Source organism: Poecilia latipinna, unplaced genomic scaffold (genome assembly GCF_001443285.1).
Source record: "Poecilia latipinna isolate Pla-1442-1.1 unplaced genomic scaffold, P_latipinna-1.0 Scaffold661, whole genome shotgun sequence".
Lineage (NCBI taxonomy): Eukaryota > Metazoa > Chordata > Actinopteri > Cyprinodontiformes > Poeciliidae > Poecilia > Poecilia latipinna.
In genome coordinates this window covers 264710-281485 of record NW_015113277.1, presented here as the reverse complement: position 1 = coordinate 281485, position 16776 = coordinate 264710, and the positions used below count along the sequence as shown (strand labels likewise).

Below are 16776 nucleotides of genomic sequence, written 5' to 3'. Positions count from 1 at the left end.
CGAAAGTCGTCTGGGTCACCACATGGTTTTACAAACAAACACAAACACGAGTGTCTATAGCAACAAACAGCAGCAAGTGACTCATCGTTTCCATACATCTAGAGGTTGTTCTGCGTCTGGGCTGTTCTTTGTTGTACATTGACGTGCACTCCATCCCGGGCGCTCGGGTGGATTTTCAAAATGATCCTTTAAAGAAGGCCCCCACAGACCCCCGGTGCACGGCTGGCAGCTGCAGCCAAGATCCCAACAAACCACATCAGTTTTCTGGAGAAGCAGGGCTGACTCACGTCACGGTGCGGTGGATGAGGTCAGACAGTGAACAGTGCAGCTGGCGATGAGATAAAACCAGACCTCAGATGTGTCTGACAGCATCCCTTGACTATTTTTATTCGTAATACTGATATGAGCAAACCCTAAGACCCTTACACACGGTCTGAGCTTTATTTCTTGTACTGTACAGTTGTAAATCACATTAAAGAGAGCGGTATGGATGTAACTCAATGAGTCAGAACAAGCCATGGCCAAACCAAGAAGAACATTTTCACGGCAATGAGTTCTTTTTGTTCTCCCCAGACAAGGCTAAAAATGAACAGCCTTGTGGTGCAGGTCAAGATGACAAACTGTTTGAAAAATGAAAAGTTAACAGTGTTTAACCCTCTAAAAGTTTGAACCCCCACCAAAAACTGTCAAATAACACATTGAACTGTTTTGAAATAAAATATATTTTGGTGAAATGCCCGGTTTTCTCAGTTTACATTTCATTGCAAAGGCTAAATGTATATATTTATCTTTTGTAATATATACAAGATAATTATCTTCGCTTGTCCTCTCGGGTGCATTTATCCATCGGCCCGTCATGCCGATATTCCCATATAGAAATTGCATTGAGAACATTTTGGTTGGTAGAGTCTGCTATTGATTTTCCATAGTCATAAGAAAATGAAGAAAGTGTGCTTTTAGGAAATGTACATCTATGAATATAAAATTGGACCTAAAGATTTCCAAATGCATTGCATATATATAAATATATACCCAATTCATACAAGCCATTATAAATTAATCTGCTAAACTCCTTCCAAAACCTAAAAGGGCAATAACAAGAAAGATGCGTCACAGTTTATGGACGCCATGTTGCTGTAGGAGCCCTACACCGCCCCCTAGAGTCTAGCAGAAAATGGTGAGGACGAGCTGCACTGAGTGACTACTGCAAAAGTTGTCGGTCTGATTCCATATGCTGTTCTGATCAGCTACAGTAATTATTGCCTGTCTCTGCGCTCTCCAACAATCCCCCCAAAAACCACAGCAAAAATAAGAAACAGAGGGCAATTCATTCTAAAGAACCTACTCTTGTGTAATAAATACTATCCACAAGAACCAAGTAGGAAAAATCTTCAAACCTACCAAAATACCAACTCTTCTAATTTACTTCTCCCTCCGTCAAATCTCCGGTAGGATACTTGCCTTCAGTTTTTGCCATCTATAGATCACAAATGAACTTGTATTTTAAACACTCTGACCTCTACTGTGGCTTTTTATTGTCTCTCTGCTGTTGGATCTCAGAACAAGCAACAAGCTAATTTTCTGAGAGTTCAATGCTTGAAGACTACTAATGCCCTTGAGTGATAAAATGACTGCTAGCTGAATAAATCAGGCTCTTAGGCATGTGTGTCAGAGTGAGAATTACTGTTTATCTTGCATCTTCCCGTGTTGCCCCGTGATGGACAGGCAAATTGCCCAGAGAGCACTCCACTTATTTTCCATCCACCCTTGGAGATTGATGCAAGTTTCCCCGACAACTTTGTAAGATTCAGAAATTACAGTATCGCACTGAGAATATTCATACATTAAAACTTGCATTAGAAACTTTTTGAAATCTCGTGTTTGCGGGATGGACCCAGGATTTTACAGCAACAGCTGGAGGTGACCATGATGAGTACACCTTGCTCCTTTTGCTCAGTCCTCAAGTGCTCATTACGCTGTGGGACTCAGAGTGTCACAAGCTGTGATCTGTCCAACCCGATGAGGTTATGTAACAGCGGTCCATCAGCACATCAGAGGGCTCTGATCCAACACCTCATTAAATCTTCTGCATCTATCAAAATCTTACCCCAGCCCAAAGATGGGACGCGCTCCAAAACTTGAAATTGCAGCATTAAGTAGCCTGATTTTTAAAATGTGTATGTATATTTGAGTAGTTCTGAACCTAAGGCAATGGATTCGTGAAATGACCCACATCCTGTACCATATTTAGTCTCTGTGCTCTTCAGCCAAATTGGCATTTCATGGTGGATGAAACACTTGAATTTCCTGGAATTGCCTAACACAGAGTAGAGGGAATGAATATAAACCAGCCATCAAATGGTTCTGGCTCAAAGTCAAAATTTATTCTAAGAAGAAGAACTGTGTTTTGGGTTTGTTATTTTTACACCACTGACAGCTTGTGTCCTGTGTCCTTTTATGTGTTTCTGTGAGCTGGAGTAAATGCTACCTGCTCATTGGGATATTTTGTACCATTTCTTTGGAAGAAGCAGGAAATCATTGCTGTAGTTTAAAAAAAACCCCATCCCTTTCACCTTACTGAATCACTTCTCCATAATTCTCTGCAAAATCACTCAGGAGTATTTGCGTTGTGGACACGGTAACATAAAGCTGCACGTCTTAGAAAACCGTGGCTATTAAGATGAAGGATTAATGGTGGAAGACGTTTTCTGAGAAATAAGTGCAGGGAACGAACACATAATTTCTAAAACAACAGACAGTGTGGTTTAAGCATCTTAGGAAGTTATTCGGTATTATGCAAGGGTTCTCGATAAAAGCCCCCGCAAACCCACTGTCTGACTGATGGCTTCTCCAAGTCTAAACTATGAGTTCAGTTTCAGATAATTTCAGAAGTTGCAGCTGCTCTTCCAGTCATTCACAGCAGCTGCTTCAGATTACTTATTCGTTTCACCCTCAGTGATTGTTTCACAGACTCCCAGACACCTCCAAGTGTAGAGAGACACAGTTATAAATCACCTCCATCGATACTTGACACTAAGTCAGTCACACTGCTCGGCACATACATCCTTGATTTGAACAAGAACACCTCTGTGTATCCTTTTGGCACTTTTTTTTACTGCTCTCTTTCATCTTTTCTTTTAGAAAATCCACTCTGCAACTGCTAATGGATATCGTGCGAGGAACTCTTCAGAAAATAGATCTTATAAATCCATCTGAATCTTCTTCATCTGCCTCCATTAGAACTCATGAGAAGATTCTGACATCTGACAAAAGTTCAGCTGTCAAATCTCATGGGAGAATTTGCTACTACTAGCTAAACTTTTGCGCCACAAAGTCAAGATCCATGTTTGGCGTAATAACAGCAACACTAAGCATCTCCAAAAGAACAGCATACTTATAGTTAAACATGTTGGTTTGACAGAAACATTATACAAAAACCTCAGGAAGGCTCAGGACAAGACATTTCTTCAAAACCTGACAGATTGTGAGAACTTTAGAAAAGGTGAAGTGAGCAAATGTCTAAATGACAACACAAAAAAACCCCTTTTCAGACTGAAGTAACTTTACAGGGTAAAGCATTTCTTTAAGCGTACACACAGTTATGCAAACAGATTATTGCAGCTTTTTCATATTTTCAATAACAGATTTATTTGTTGTCCTGTAAAATTCTACAGAATATTTCTGACATAAAAGGTGCAAAAACAGTGTAAATGGTTTAGAGAGGAAAGTAATGGGAGTAGGGGCCTTTATTAGTCACCCAAATTTCATCTCACTCACTTTCGTTTTCACAAAATTTTTCATAAAGGTTGCTCAAAAGCAAAACACGAGTGGAACCGTTTTCAGGAAGCGACAGAAAAAAAAAAACACACATACACACACACACACCTACGTGATCCCGAGCAGCTTGTTTACACAAGCGCAGACAGCAGCGCATTGTGCTTCACTGAGTCTTATTCCATGTGCTCTTATTAGTCCCTCAGACTCCTGGCACACCGAGACCGGCCGTGTCTGAGCTACAAAGGTCCGCAGTGCAGAGGGAAACCGAAAAGAGGAAAGGGGAACACACTGTGTCATTTGTTCAGACACAGTGCAGCTCACGTTCATGCCCAGGCCACCTTCACCCTGCATGACTGACTGCTGGGAGGAGAAAAGAGCTGTATACCTACAACCGCATGTGGAAGCAATTATTTTCCCTTCCTAGTGTATAATTACGTGCAGCAGATACAAGATGACAAGCACATGTTTAGCGAAAAAATGTTTTTTCAAGCCATCCAGTTCAATCTTGTGTGTTAGGTCAGATTTAATGATACAAATGGGTTTTGAAAAGAGCCAGGGAATTGCAGAAAGCTTTGGTAATTTGGAATGTATTTAGGTAAATAACTGATATTTGTACTATTTTGAACTAGCTTGGTAACAAAAAGTGTGTAGAAATGAAACTGCTTGGTTGCACAGTTGAAACCAAATGTTTCCATTCATGTATTTAAAGCACATTACCTATCTCTATAATTTTTTTTTTTGTATTATTGAAGCAAATTGAAATACTTTAGCTCATTTTAGCTGATCTACAACAGGAAATATTTTGTCTTATTTAATATCAAGTCACTGAAAACAACAACAAAAAAGGTTATTTGTCTTTTTGTACAGTGCGTGTAAACATCTGGTTTGAGTTATATGTCTGCTCTGGCCCGTATGTCTAATTTCTGAGTGAGAAGGAGCGGGCATATTCTGCAGAACAATAACTCAGTATCCTTCAAAATAAGTCTTTCAGGAAAGGGAAACAGCCCACTGGCGCACATGGTAAAGTCGAGTTCCTTGAGACGTCGAATCAAATAGGTGACGATGTTTTAATGTCAAAGCGCAGACGTTGTGCAAGTTTAACTATGCTCTTTTGTTACATCCAAATTCTTTGAAACTGAACTCGCGATTTCCTGTCTAGCAGCATGGAAGTGGGAAGATAATGTGTTTCCCAGAGAAACAGATGTGGAGTCCAGGAAATGAACACACTTCTTTCAAGTCCTGTTGGAGCTTCGGCTACTTTCAAGAACAGGATTACAGTTTTCTTTCATAACTGCAAATGCTCGAGCTCTCTTTTATCACCTCTTTCCACACGACTCCCAAAGCCTATTCTGACACATGTATGGAAAAATCACAGATGGTGTTAAAGGCAGCTCTCTGTAGTAATTGTCCCTGTCTTTCAGGGAGGATATTAAAGGGGTCGACAGATTTTTACAGGCTCCTCCATGCGGAGAAGATGTCACAAAAGATCACAGCGAGGGGCGATATAACTTTAAGAACGTGATGATTTATACTGGTTTGTTCCACCTGCGGCTGTCTGTTTGTCTTTAGCCGAGGACAAATGGCTCAACTGGCTGGAAAGCAGAGAGCATTTTTATGTCAAAATATATGACAATTTTTTTCCCGCCCTTTTACTCGTCTGTTAGCAAAATAATCACAAGGTTGGATTTTGCTTAGGGAAATATATCATCAGTTTGATATTGGTTGAGATTTGTATGACTTTGCTTAGATTTGCAAAGTAGTGTATTATTCTTGGCAGGAGTCTGCTCTCTCTAAGAGCTTTTCTGGTTTTCAGTGTCTTTATTAAGGTTTGAGGATAGAGGTTGATAAAATATGGTTATTGAGAAGAGAAAGAGAAACCCGTTTCACCAGACTGAGTGCTTGAGAGGCAGTTAATATGCTGCTCTTGGTTGAGATGTCTCCATGCCTTAATCACTTTACTTTTGATATTTAGGAATATCTGCAAACACAACAAAGGTGCATAAACACAGATACAGCACTGTTTGAGAGCACTGTTAATAGTTCAGTGTAGAGTATTTGAAATGTGTTTGTTTCCATGGACCAGGACTAAGATTTATGTTTCTGACTCACTGTTTGAGTCTGGATCTAAACTCAGAGAGCAGGACTGAAAATTGTGACCTTTTTTTTAACACGTGAGCGCTTTGGTCTTACTGTAAATGTGATGCATTGGTAGTTTAGTTCATTATGGTTGTATTTCTAACAAATTAGAGACCAAAGAACATCTTAGTGGCAGTCAAACATGGTCGTGTGATGGTCTGGTTGAAACACACTTGGGTTATGAAGTAGGACAGTAATGGAGAAGCACACCAGCAAGTCCTGCCTGGAAGAAAGATGCAAATAAACGAGCAAAAAAAGGAGCTTGAAATCCAATTAAGATCTTATATCATGAGCTGAAACAAGCCGGTCTCGTTTAAACGGATTCCAATATGAGGGAATTAGAACAATTCAGCAAAGAGGAATGTTAGAAATATCTCCACACAGCTATGAAAAAAAAAAAACAAAACAAACAGTTATCTTAAATGCTTGTTGGCATGACTGAGCAACCAGGACCCAGTTGGTGTGGATACGTTTTCACCTTCAATGAGTGAATAATTTAAATTCAATCTGGAGAGACTCAGACAAAGAAAGCGATTAAAGAAAGTTTAATGACAAAAAAAAAAACATTAAAGTCCTTTGGCGTTCAGGCCCCAGCCGAGGATGTCAAGCTGGAACTTCGATAAGCTCGATAGACATTCCTGATGCTGCATAGGAATGTAATCCCCCCGGGGCCTGTACTGGTGGTGGCGGTCGAAGAAGGATGTGGCCTGAGAGCCAGGAGCAGAAGGTGGAGATGGGGCGGAGGTGGGTTGATCGAAGCTGGTATGCGGAGGAGGCCGAGGCCGGGAGGTCCCTTTCAACTGGAGCTCAAACGATAATTGGCCGAAGCGAGGCTTGATCCAACGCTGATAGGTCCATGGTGAAGAGAGGGAGGCGCTGATTGATGAGGCGGGTGAGGCTAAAGAGCCTTACAGATTGAATTTACACAGAAGCTTCGTAACACCTTTTTAGATTTGCAACTATTATCTTTGCCTGAATTTAAGACGTGTTCGTATCTCTGGAGCATGTTAGTTTGACAAAAACAAGAAGAACCAAAGAAACCTGTAAGGGGGCAAATTCCTTTACACCACTCTGAACGCTCTGCTAACTCACCACAGAATGTTGTTGAGTTGCTTTGGCGAGCCCCGTGCGGATGTCTGAATGGAAACCAGGTGCGCTGTGCTTGTTTTTGTTTGGTCTTATTGCTGCCTTGTCAGCTTGGTGTCTACAAGTGGTTTAACAAGCTCAACGGGAGGTCCGACATCAAACACGTTGCTAATGGCTGATAAACTCATTGGGCTTGGTCAATCCGCACCGCTTACGCCCAGTAGGTAACCAGCAAAAACCTTGGTGTGCTTCCCAGGCCTAATATTTTAATGTGGTTGTCGAGAAGCATTAGATGTCCCGTTTATGGGAATAGGCAATAACAAATCAAATCCACGATGAGCTAAAGCAGAAGCTTGTAAAAAAAAAAAAAAATAGAAATGTAGGGAAATTGTCTGTGTGGTAAATCATGACAAATGCAGATGAAGTGAACCGTGCTAGTATGATGTCATGGCATTTTTACTCTAATTTTGTTAGACAAGAGTCCTCAGGGCTGGAGGGCAGACAAAAACAACACATGGGAAACACACACACACACACACACACTGAAGGGTTTTATCAGAATATAATCTGTTATTTGCTGTGATTTACCTCGCGTGGAAACAGATATAAAGTTGCAACAGATGCCGTGGTTCATTTACAAGTTGTTAACAGCACAGTTGGTTGTAAAAATGGTTCATTCCTGCCGTCCAGCACGGCATGCAAATAATCTCCAGACGAACCAAACCCAGAAACTAAAAATACTTGTTGTACCGCCGCCAAGGCTTACTTCAGCAAACCTTTTGTGCTTCGCTGGCTAAAAATGCGTTGGGTGCATTTGCTAAATGAGATGAACATGTGTGCACCAAAAAAACTTCCGTGCATGGGGGCTGAAGAAAGACAGAGAAGAGGCCAGAGTCGCATCAAGGTTGAAAGGAGTGAAGTTTAATGGGATCGTGACTGTCTTTGTCAGAGGTCAAACATGTTTAATTGCTTTCTGGAACAAAAAGCACAATCAGGACCATTTCTACATTCACTCAGCCAACTAAAAGTCTCTACATTAGATTCAACATTAGGGCGGACAAAGAAAACAAGCAAGGACCCCTTTTAAGCAGCTCAGGCATACAGAGGGTCATTACTTTTGACAAATGACAGACATCTCCAACTGGATTGGGAGAATAGCTAGCACGTATTATCTACCTCATTTCATCAGAACACTGTTCCCATCAAACCATTTCCATCTCCCCTCATCAAAAGGACACATTGTTCCCCTGCTCTCTGCTCTTGTGCCTCGGCGATCCCTTTCCTCTGATTCTGCTTTACGGGGTTGAGATCAGTGTCGCACTGCTGGAGTGTAATAGTGGTCGCAGTCTGACTCATTGGTCAGCATCCTTCCGCTCCTCGGGCCCCACACATGTACACATAGACAAAAAAACAATGCTGATAAAAAAAAGAGACAGAGAGAGAAAGAAAGCTGCTGGATAGAGGTACATAGAGGCAGGTCTTAACGTTTGCCCCGTGACAGAGGGACGAGGCAAATTAGTGCGGGAGAAAGGGCGGAGTGTGACCTTATTGACCAGACTGTATCTGAACAGACTGAACGGTAACATGATCTTACAGCCAACGTCACAGTGTGCTAGCTGAGGATGTGGCCAGGCGCTTCCCGATGTAGATACTGAAAAGAGGAAAAAAAAAAAGGAAAGAAAGAGAGATTTTAATGATTCATCCAAACTAAACACTTCCTCGAAGTTTACCAGTGTTTAACCACAAGTGGAAACTTTTAGGTAATGTACTGGAAGTGAAAAAAAGAAGAAGGAAAAAAAAAGCTCCATCAAAGTGTGCTCTTGTATTAAGTGCCCAGTTGAGATGCTTTTAATACGTAGATGTATTTTTACATCTCTGAATGGCAGAGTCAAGTTGAAGTGTACCTCTTTCCTTCTAATCTAATTCAAACTTGCTGAAAAACAAAACAAAAAAAAAAAACAAGCAGGAATGGATAAACTATTAGTCAAAATTGTAAGAAAACCATCACAAGATGATTTTACATGAAATGAAGGAAAAATATCCAAAAATGTTGCATTTCACATTAACAATCTACATTTTCTAAACTGCCACCATGTCTGCATTATTCAATACTGTGAATGAAGTATTTTCCATTCTCTTTTAACTTTAAAAAATGCAAAAAAACAAAACAAAAACACTTTTGTTGTAAATAAACTTTTCCCAAGATGTTGTGCTTTGTTTTACACATAATAAACTTTAAATTAATTACTCTACCAGTCTATTTCAGCAAACTCATCAATAGAAAGTTTCGCAATGTTTTGATTTGGGTTTCATTGACGTTGTCGATTATCAGCATCTTACTGGCAGCAAAAAAAAAACAAAAAAAAAATGTCCAAGCAGAGTTTGCCTTCACTGACCGTCAGGCCTCACAGTCATTCATGCTTTAGAGGTGTTTCTGCTCCTGCACGCTTCATTTAAAGGACTGCACTGCCTCCTTGGCCACAAAGTGCTGCAGACGCCTGTAAATCACCTATTCATTTCAGTCAGGTGTGTGGCTGAAGGGGAAACAGCTAAAACATGCAGGACAGTCAGCCCTGAGAATCAAGGCTGATACATATTGGTCACAATGACCTTAGCTGGGAGCATGAGACGCCGATCCTCAATGAAGACTGCTAGTTAGATTAGTTCCAGTCCGATTCTGATTTTCTTTCGCGACTGCTCATTTCTTTTAATTCAGCACCGATGGCGGCACAAGTTCTAAACCCGACAGAAAGCGAAGGGATTACAAGATCAGGTAGACATCTATTCATTTGCCAGCCTCATGTACGACTTTCACACCTCAAAACATAAAGTGACAGAAGGTGAGGTCTTGTTAATATGTCTCACCCGACTCCGAGTGTGAGCAGATGCGAAGCCAGCAGGGAGGGAACAAGGATGAGGAGAACGTCGGAGGAGAAAATTCCTCTTTTCATCACCTCTGTCTTCCTAACACTGAGGGAACCTGGCTGTTTCGGGTGCTGGAACACAAACTCTCTGCAGAGAGAAGAGCGAGAAGTCAGATATAAAAGATGCACCAGGATGAAAGACCCGAAAAAGGAAAAAAAAAAGAAAAAAATACAGAGATAATGAGAGCACAAGAGAGGACTGCGAAGAGGAGCGATGCAGGCAATCTGAGAGCTGTCAGAACCGCTACCTGTCAAATAAGCTTATTATAGTGGAGGAGATTTAATGTCAAGTGTGGCAGAGTAAATAAAAATGAGGGGGATTCAAGTTCCTCAAAGGTATAATTCATAAATAAAGACAAAAACGTGTTTTTCTGTTGCAGTTAACCCAAACAAACGCATGAAGCAAAATGAATTTTAAATCGCTTGTTGGGATTTGTGAGTGAAACAGAGCTGGATTTCCAACTAAAAACAAAACATCATAATATATTTATGATTCCTTGAATCTTGCTTTTTATTATGTAAAAATGAATCTTTTTTTTTCCCAGAGAAGTCATAGCTGTTGTCTAACCTCATATCTTTCAAAAAAGAAAATTTTTTTTTGTATGTTTGCATAATGTGACTTTGCATAATGTGACTAGTGAAAATCTTTGATGCCTCTGTCGCCTCAGGTCACTGTTACTTTAACAATCATAGACTTACTTTGGTGGCATATTTTCAGGTCTACTGGACCAATCCCACACCCAGTCTGTGTCCGCCCGCCGCTCAGCCTCCTCCTGCACGATTCCAAAACGATCAAGTCACAGTCAGATATAAAACCAATAAAACACAAATAAAGGTTTGTGTGTAAAACAGATTTAGACAAAGATTAATTATTACAGAATATCTCAAACGGCATTTAACATAAAAGGAACACACTGTTAGATACCATGCAAAATGAATATGTCCTCTAAATTATCATGGGGACTTCATGTTGTGTGAGGTTGATGGATGAATACCTGTATAGGGACACAGTCACTGTCCTGCTCACTAGTGGGTCGAGTTGGAGAACTAGTGGACCGTGGCGTTACCACCTGTGGAGGACTACAGAGAAGCACAATGAGAGTTACAGTGAACCAAGTAAGGAACCACCAGCAGTGTGAAAAGTCAATGTGGCCTTGAAAAGACACATTATTGCTGAAGTTAATCCTTCTGTTGAGCAGATCTATAAAACAACCAAAACAAACCCTGGAAGTCCCTCACCTGTCTCTACTCCTCTCACACTCCAGCTGCGCCTCAAGGAGGATTCTCTCTAGCTCCCCCTGCAGGGCAGAGGAGATGCTGTCCTGAGGTACTGTCAGACTTTCCCTCCGGCTCACAGCTGCAATCAGCTCCTCCAGCTCAACCCATGAACCTGAAGAGGAACAGCAACCATCTCAGTGAAAAAGAGAAATGTTATGACAATCTGAATGGGCTGTCTAAAGCAGGGACCCATACGTTTAGTCTTAAATGTTGCACAGCTCATGCAACAACCTACAGTTCCCTCTAATGGCAGGTGCAAGAAAGTAAAACAGCAAACCATTTCAGTAAAACTGTGTGCATGTGTAAGTTTATACACAAAAACCGCTCAAATGACTGCGTTTGAAACAGTCAGCAGTGAAACTCGTGGTTAAATCCAGTCACTTTGTAATCATCTGGAATTAAATCCGTTCTAAAAAGAGCACACACTAAAGAAGATAGGGATCTCATTCTATTGGCTGAAACTGTTACTAGGCAGAGTTACCACTTCCGTCCATGAGAGAGCAAACAGAAGCTGGGAGTAAAGAGGTCAGAGATCTAAGTGGACAGTTTTTACATCCACAGAGAGGAAACTTGAGCACGAGGAGAAGATTGCAAAACAGAAGAAGAGACAATTTGTCTTAAACTGGAACACAAAAAATATAAAGAGGAAAGAGTTTTGAGGACAAGCTTTGAAACATTTGAAACTAGGAATATGAATTCGAGCAATTAAGCTGAAAAGGTACGCTGCTGAATTTGTTTTTCCAAACAAAACGTATTACAAGCATAACGTTTAAAAAAATATATATATATATATATATAAAACCATATATATATATATATATATATATATATATATATATATATATATATATATATATATATATATATATATATATATTATATAGAGCAAAAACCCTGTAATATTAAAAAAGGGTTCACCTTTTCCAATATAAATCTTAAAATAATTATATGAAAAGATGATAAAAAAAAAAACGAGTCAGCGGTGTTTTTACCGAAGAGTGGGAAGATAAGTAAAAATAAATGTGATTTTAAAAGGGCAAAAAAGCTAAAAACATACTTTTGAAAAAAAAAATTAAATCATTTCACCTGCAGTAAAGTATTTTGTTGCAATAAACTTAACTATTGTTTGCCAGTTTATTTAATATTTGTGCAGAAATAGTGAGATAATCCTAAAAATGCTCACAGCACACACACTTATATTTGATTATGATTCTGGTGATTCTGATTCAAATATTCCAAAAATGATGTTTGTGCCTTCAGTTTTATTTTACTCTGCTGCTTTTTTGCCTCTGCAACATGGTTAGAATCATTTACTAATGGTAGCCTGGTTGAGTAAAATTAAAGCCTTCATTTTACTGATTAGATGTATCAGTGACTTAATATTTTTGTAGATTCAAATTTAATGTTGCGATATCCGTGTCAAACAAAGAGAAAAGTCAGGTGGAAGAAAAGGTCTCTTTGTTCCCTTTCAAACGCCTCGGTGTTAAGTGGATGCTGATTAAACATGTGCATGTTGTGCACTGACGTACGATGACTCATAGACGTCTCAGGTATCCTGATGTGACCTTATAAGACCTACAAGACTGTGCTAAACGGAAACCTGCGGGGTAAAACAAATGCACTGGACACATTTGTGCGAACAGAATGAGCCGAAGACCAGAACGGCAAAATCTTGCACGTGCTTTTTTGTCGGTGACTTTAGAAAACGTCCACAGCAGAATGTATGAATGAATGGACGCGGCGGCTTATTGAATGCAAGAGCAGGAAGGATTTAGGCACGCACGCTGATGTGTATGGCGTGCACAGGCCCACAGCTAAACAGTAGGGCACGGCTAACTCAGGCTGACAGCATGCTGGCTTACATAAGATCTTATTTCTGTTTCAGATTAGCCATTCATCCTTTCACATCCTCTCTCTTGTTTTTCTCCAGCGATGCTGTTTCTCTCTCTCTCGCTCTCTCCTTGATGTAGACAACATTTTCAAAACATCTCACCGAATCGCCCTAAAAATGTATACATCATTCCGTCACCTTACAACTCTGTGTAGCTGCACAAACAACAGCTGAGGGGGCAGAAGCACAAGTGGATGTTTTGCTATGGGATGGGGGGTGGGAGGGCAGAGGGAACTGTGCCATTGCCCTAGTTATTTTGCTACAGAGGGGCTGGTATGACATAACTGAGCCACTGCCTGACTTATCTGTAGCCATTCTGGATCAGTTTCTATGCAGTCCCATACACAGTCATCCATGCAGCTGCCAAATCGGCTTTATGTAACGTGGACCAGGGCAGGATGCTGAAAGAGTCAATGAGTTGCAGCACAACCGATTCATGATTGCTTCCCTGGGTTGTAAATGTGTGTTTAGAAAAATATTAAGGTGCAAAGGTGACGTTTCAAAGGATTTTCGGAAGGGAAGGTTTCTCCTTACTGAAATTCACGGTTTGCCAAACAACAACAGCAGCAAAAAACAAAAATTGAAAGTTTTGTGTGTGTGCCTTTGGAAATAAGGGACAAAAATCAGAGTGTTGATTTCTTTACATCACTTTATCTTTAAAAATTAAAAACTCTTGTTTTATTTTATTTTATTTAAACTTGTGAAATACTCAGTGGCAGACTGGTAACCTGTCCAGGGTGTTGCCAAACGACCAATGCCCAAGATAAGCATCAACCTCCAGCGACCCTTCAAGGATAAGAAGGTATAGACAATGGACGGATGGGTGAATTATTAAAACACTTTTAACGAATAAGAATAAATTCTATCACATTTGCCACGTCTCATTCATTAATGCGCCATTAAGCCCGAGTGCTAAGAAATCACCAAACCAATTCCAAGGAAAGTTGGCGGGGAGCATAATGCCCCAGTTAAAATTATGTCATCTCAACCCCATCTGTTATAACAATTTAATGATGTCTTATCAGAGAATTTGAATTTGCAAAAGCAGACTGACACTTGGGATTTATCTTTCTTATCACTATAATTTTTGTAACTGACTCATTAAAATTGCAGTGCAGAGTGAATCATCCAGTCAGAGTCCATCTCAAATATTTAGAGATGTGCAAATCGGAATTTTGTGGCCGATCTCCTCTTTTGTCCGATCTCTGTTTGTTGTGAGCTGTGACACAATCTGTCCGTTGTCTACACTCGCTTGTTCTTGTATGGAGGAGCTGGTGCCTGTCTCCATCAGCCATTGGGCAAGAGGCGGTGTGCATGTCCCCGGTATATCACTTAACATACTACAAACAGCAATATCTAAGGGAAATGTAGAGATCGGTTAATTGTGTCTGACTGTGAGAGGAGGCCAGAGAACCCAGAATGAACCCAAGCACACATTGGGAGAACATGCAGACTTCACACAGAAAGACCCCAAGCAGGGATTCAAATGCAGGGCCTTCTTGCTGCAAGGCCACTGCACCCTGCGGAGGCAAATCTAAGCCAATTCTGATTTTTTCTTAAGAACTATCAAATACAAAAAAAAAAAAAAAATCCAGTTAAATTTTTTAATAATAAGACCAGAAGAAATGTCACATATGACAGATAAGTAATTGCAAAACAGGTACTTTCTATTCCAAATACAAAAATCTTACAAATACAAATTGGCTTTAGCCTCTTAGATGATCTATTAGCATAATTAGCAGGACCAAAACAGGAATCCTTGTATCTCCTTACAGAATAGAGGTGCTTACCATAACTCTAAGATCGCCAAAGCTTTATCAGCATTTCTTGGATATTCTATAACAGATGGAGATTAAAAGCTCAAGAGGTCAAAACCTTTGAACTTTGATTGAACTTTGATTGTACACAATCAGCCTTGTTGTTATCTGATTAAGCATTGTCCTCTCTCACAGCCTAAGTAAACAACAAACATGTCTGCACATGTCATTAGAAATAAAGTTTTTGTGTTTTGTCTGACTTAAATGAAGCATTTTACTGAAATTGAAAATATTTACATTTGAGTTTTCTTCATTCAGTTGTAGCGTTGTAGCGTCCACAGGAAAGAACGCTTTTACCAAAACCATATTTTTTTTCCATATATATATGAACATATATGTTCTTGTTTAATCAGTGAAAAAAAATACTTTGAATTTTTTAAAGGCGTCATAGCAGCAGCAACATCACTTTATAAGTGCTGAAAGTAGATAAAGAAAGATGGAATAACTTATTGGACATCAGATTTGAATTAATTTTTATGTTTATTTGGTGCATGGCATGATTTTAGTCCTTTATATTTTTGTAAGAAATTTGCTACTGGCCCAAACTCAAGACCCCTTAATACATTCACACACAAACCACAGATGTGTTTGATGCATATATAATTGCATCAAACTGAGAACTCCAACTATTTTCAGTCTGTAAATATATCTACCAACAACATTAAATGTGTAGGAAAAGCCTGATAATATATTTGGGGAAGCGTTCGCAAACGTCTTCAGTTTCTGCTTCCAAACTACTACCTTTATCAAAAAAGAAAAATGCTTACGGTTTATAGTGCTGAAATAATCAGCTCCATATTCATGGATTTACAACAAACACTCAAGTTTATTTTTCCAAAACATGTCCACAATGTTTGGCCCCTCCTTCCACTGATCGACATGCTTTACCCAGCATCCTTTGTGCCAAGCAATGTGCTGCCTGCACGGAGGAGCTATAAGTGTCAGAAAATCTCCACAGCTTAATTGGCTTACAGAGATGCAAAAAGGTGAGTCAGGGAATCCGTTTACACAATGACTGAGGCAGTGACAACAACAATAACAACTAACAAGGTGCCAGTTCCTTATTCTGACACATGACACATTTGTTTTGATCAAACCTTCACGTATTCTAACTGAATTACTAAATGCATTTATTACATTTAAATGGATATGCTCTATAACAACAATGAAACAAAGCCCCACGTCCACACAGTAAGTAGAACAGGAAACAGCCTCAACGTCCGTGAAAGACAGACGTGTATCTGTTATGATGCGGCAGGACGAGCACGGCCTGGCTCATGCCACAGCATCACTTACCGTAAAGTCCGTCCTCCGGTGTCTCTGTGTCGGACTGAGACATTCTTGCCGGGTAGAGGTCGGGAAAAGAGCTCGGAGGGATGCTGGCAGACCGGAGAGGACAAGCAGGGTGAAAAGAGAGCCTGTCCTGTACCAGTCTCCTTCGGTAACCCCTGTGTTTGGACCAACGCTGTGGACACCGGGGACTATCGCCGCTCTAATCCGCTTCCCTCCCCCCCCACTGCCCGGACTCTCTCCTCGGCTTCCCCCGCCTCCGCCCGTTTCTTCCACGTGTCACAAGGACGAGGTAAACAAAACAACCCGTAATCTCAGCAGGTTAAAAAAAAAAACCTCACCGACATTATCCTGTCTTGACATTCATCGTTCTGCCCTCATCTCTGGGGAAAAGGCGTTCATATTCAGTACGGAAAGTAATGGTTTTAATTTTCTGTAAAGCTGCGCAGCAAACCTTTAAACATCTAATTTCATAATGGACCAAACCTAAGTAGTCGTTGCAATGCAAGAGCGCTAATGGGGGAGGAATAATTTTAAATAGGAATAAGAATAAAAGCAATGCTATAATATGAATTAT

The 16776-nt window shown here is 40.2% G+C and overlaps 1 protein-coding gene across 1 annotated transcript; it reads right to left on the bottom strand.

Moving 5' to 3' along the window:
* Positions 1-7895: 7895 nt before the first annotated feature.
* On the bottom strand, positions 7896-16427 carry LOC106954517 (BCL2/adenovirus E1B 19 kDa protein-interacting protein 3). The gene is made up of 6 exons (XM_015044063.1): positions 16206-16427; positions 11163-11313; positions 10919-11003; positions 10623-10696; positions 9865-10011; positions 7896-8650 (listed from the first exon to the last, which is right to left on the bottom strand). The coding sequence occupies exons 1-6, from the start codon at positions 16246-16248 to the stop codon at positions 8602-8604; spliced, it is 549 nt and encodes a 182-aa protein (XP_014899549.1). The 5' UTR covers positions 16249-16427; the 3' UTR covers positions 7896-8601.
* Between the last annotated feature and the right edge of the window lie 349 nt (positions 16428-16776).

Bases quoted from the DNA above. Each gene is read 5' to 3' on its own strand.
- LOC106954517 (XM_015044063.1), bottom strand. From the start codon at position 16,248: ATGTCTCAGTCCGACACAGAGACACCGGAGGACGGACTTTACG. The intron at 10,012-10,622 runs GTAAGTCTATGA...TTCTCTCTGCAG, and splicing joins CCTGAAAATATGCCACCAAA to AGAGTTTGTGTTCCAGCACC. The intron at 8,651-9,864 runs GTGAGACATATT...TCCTCTTTTCAG, and splicing joins CTGCTCACACTCGGAGTCGG to TATCTACATCGGGAAGCGCC.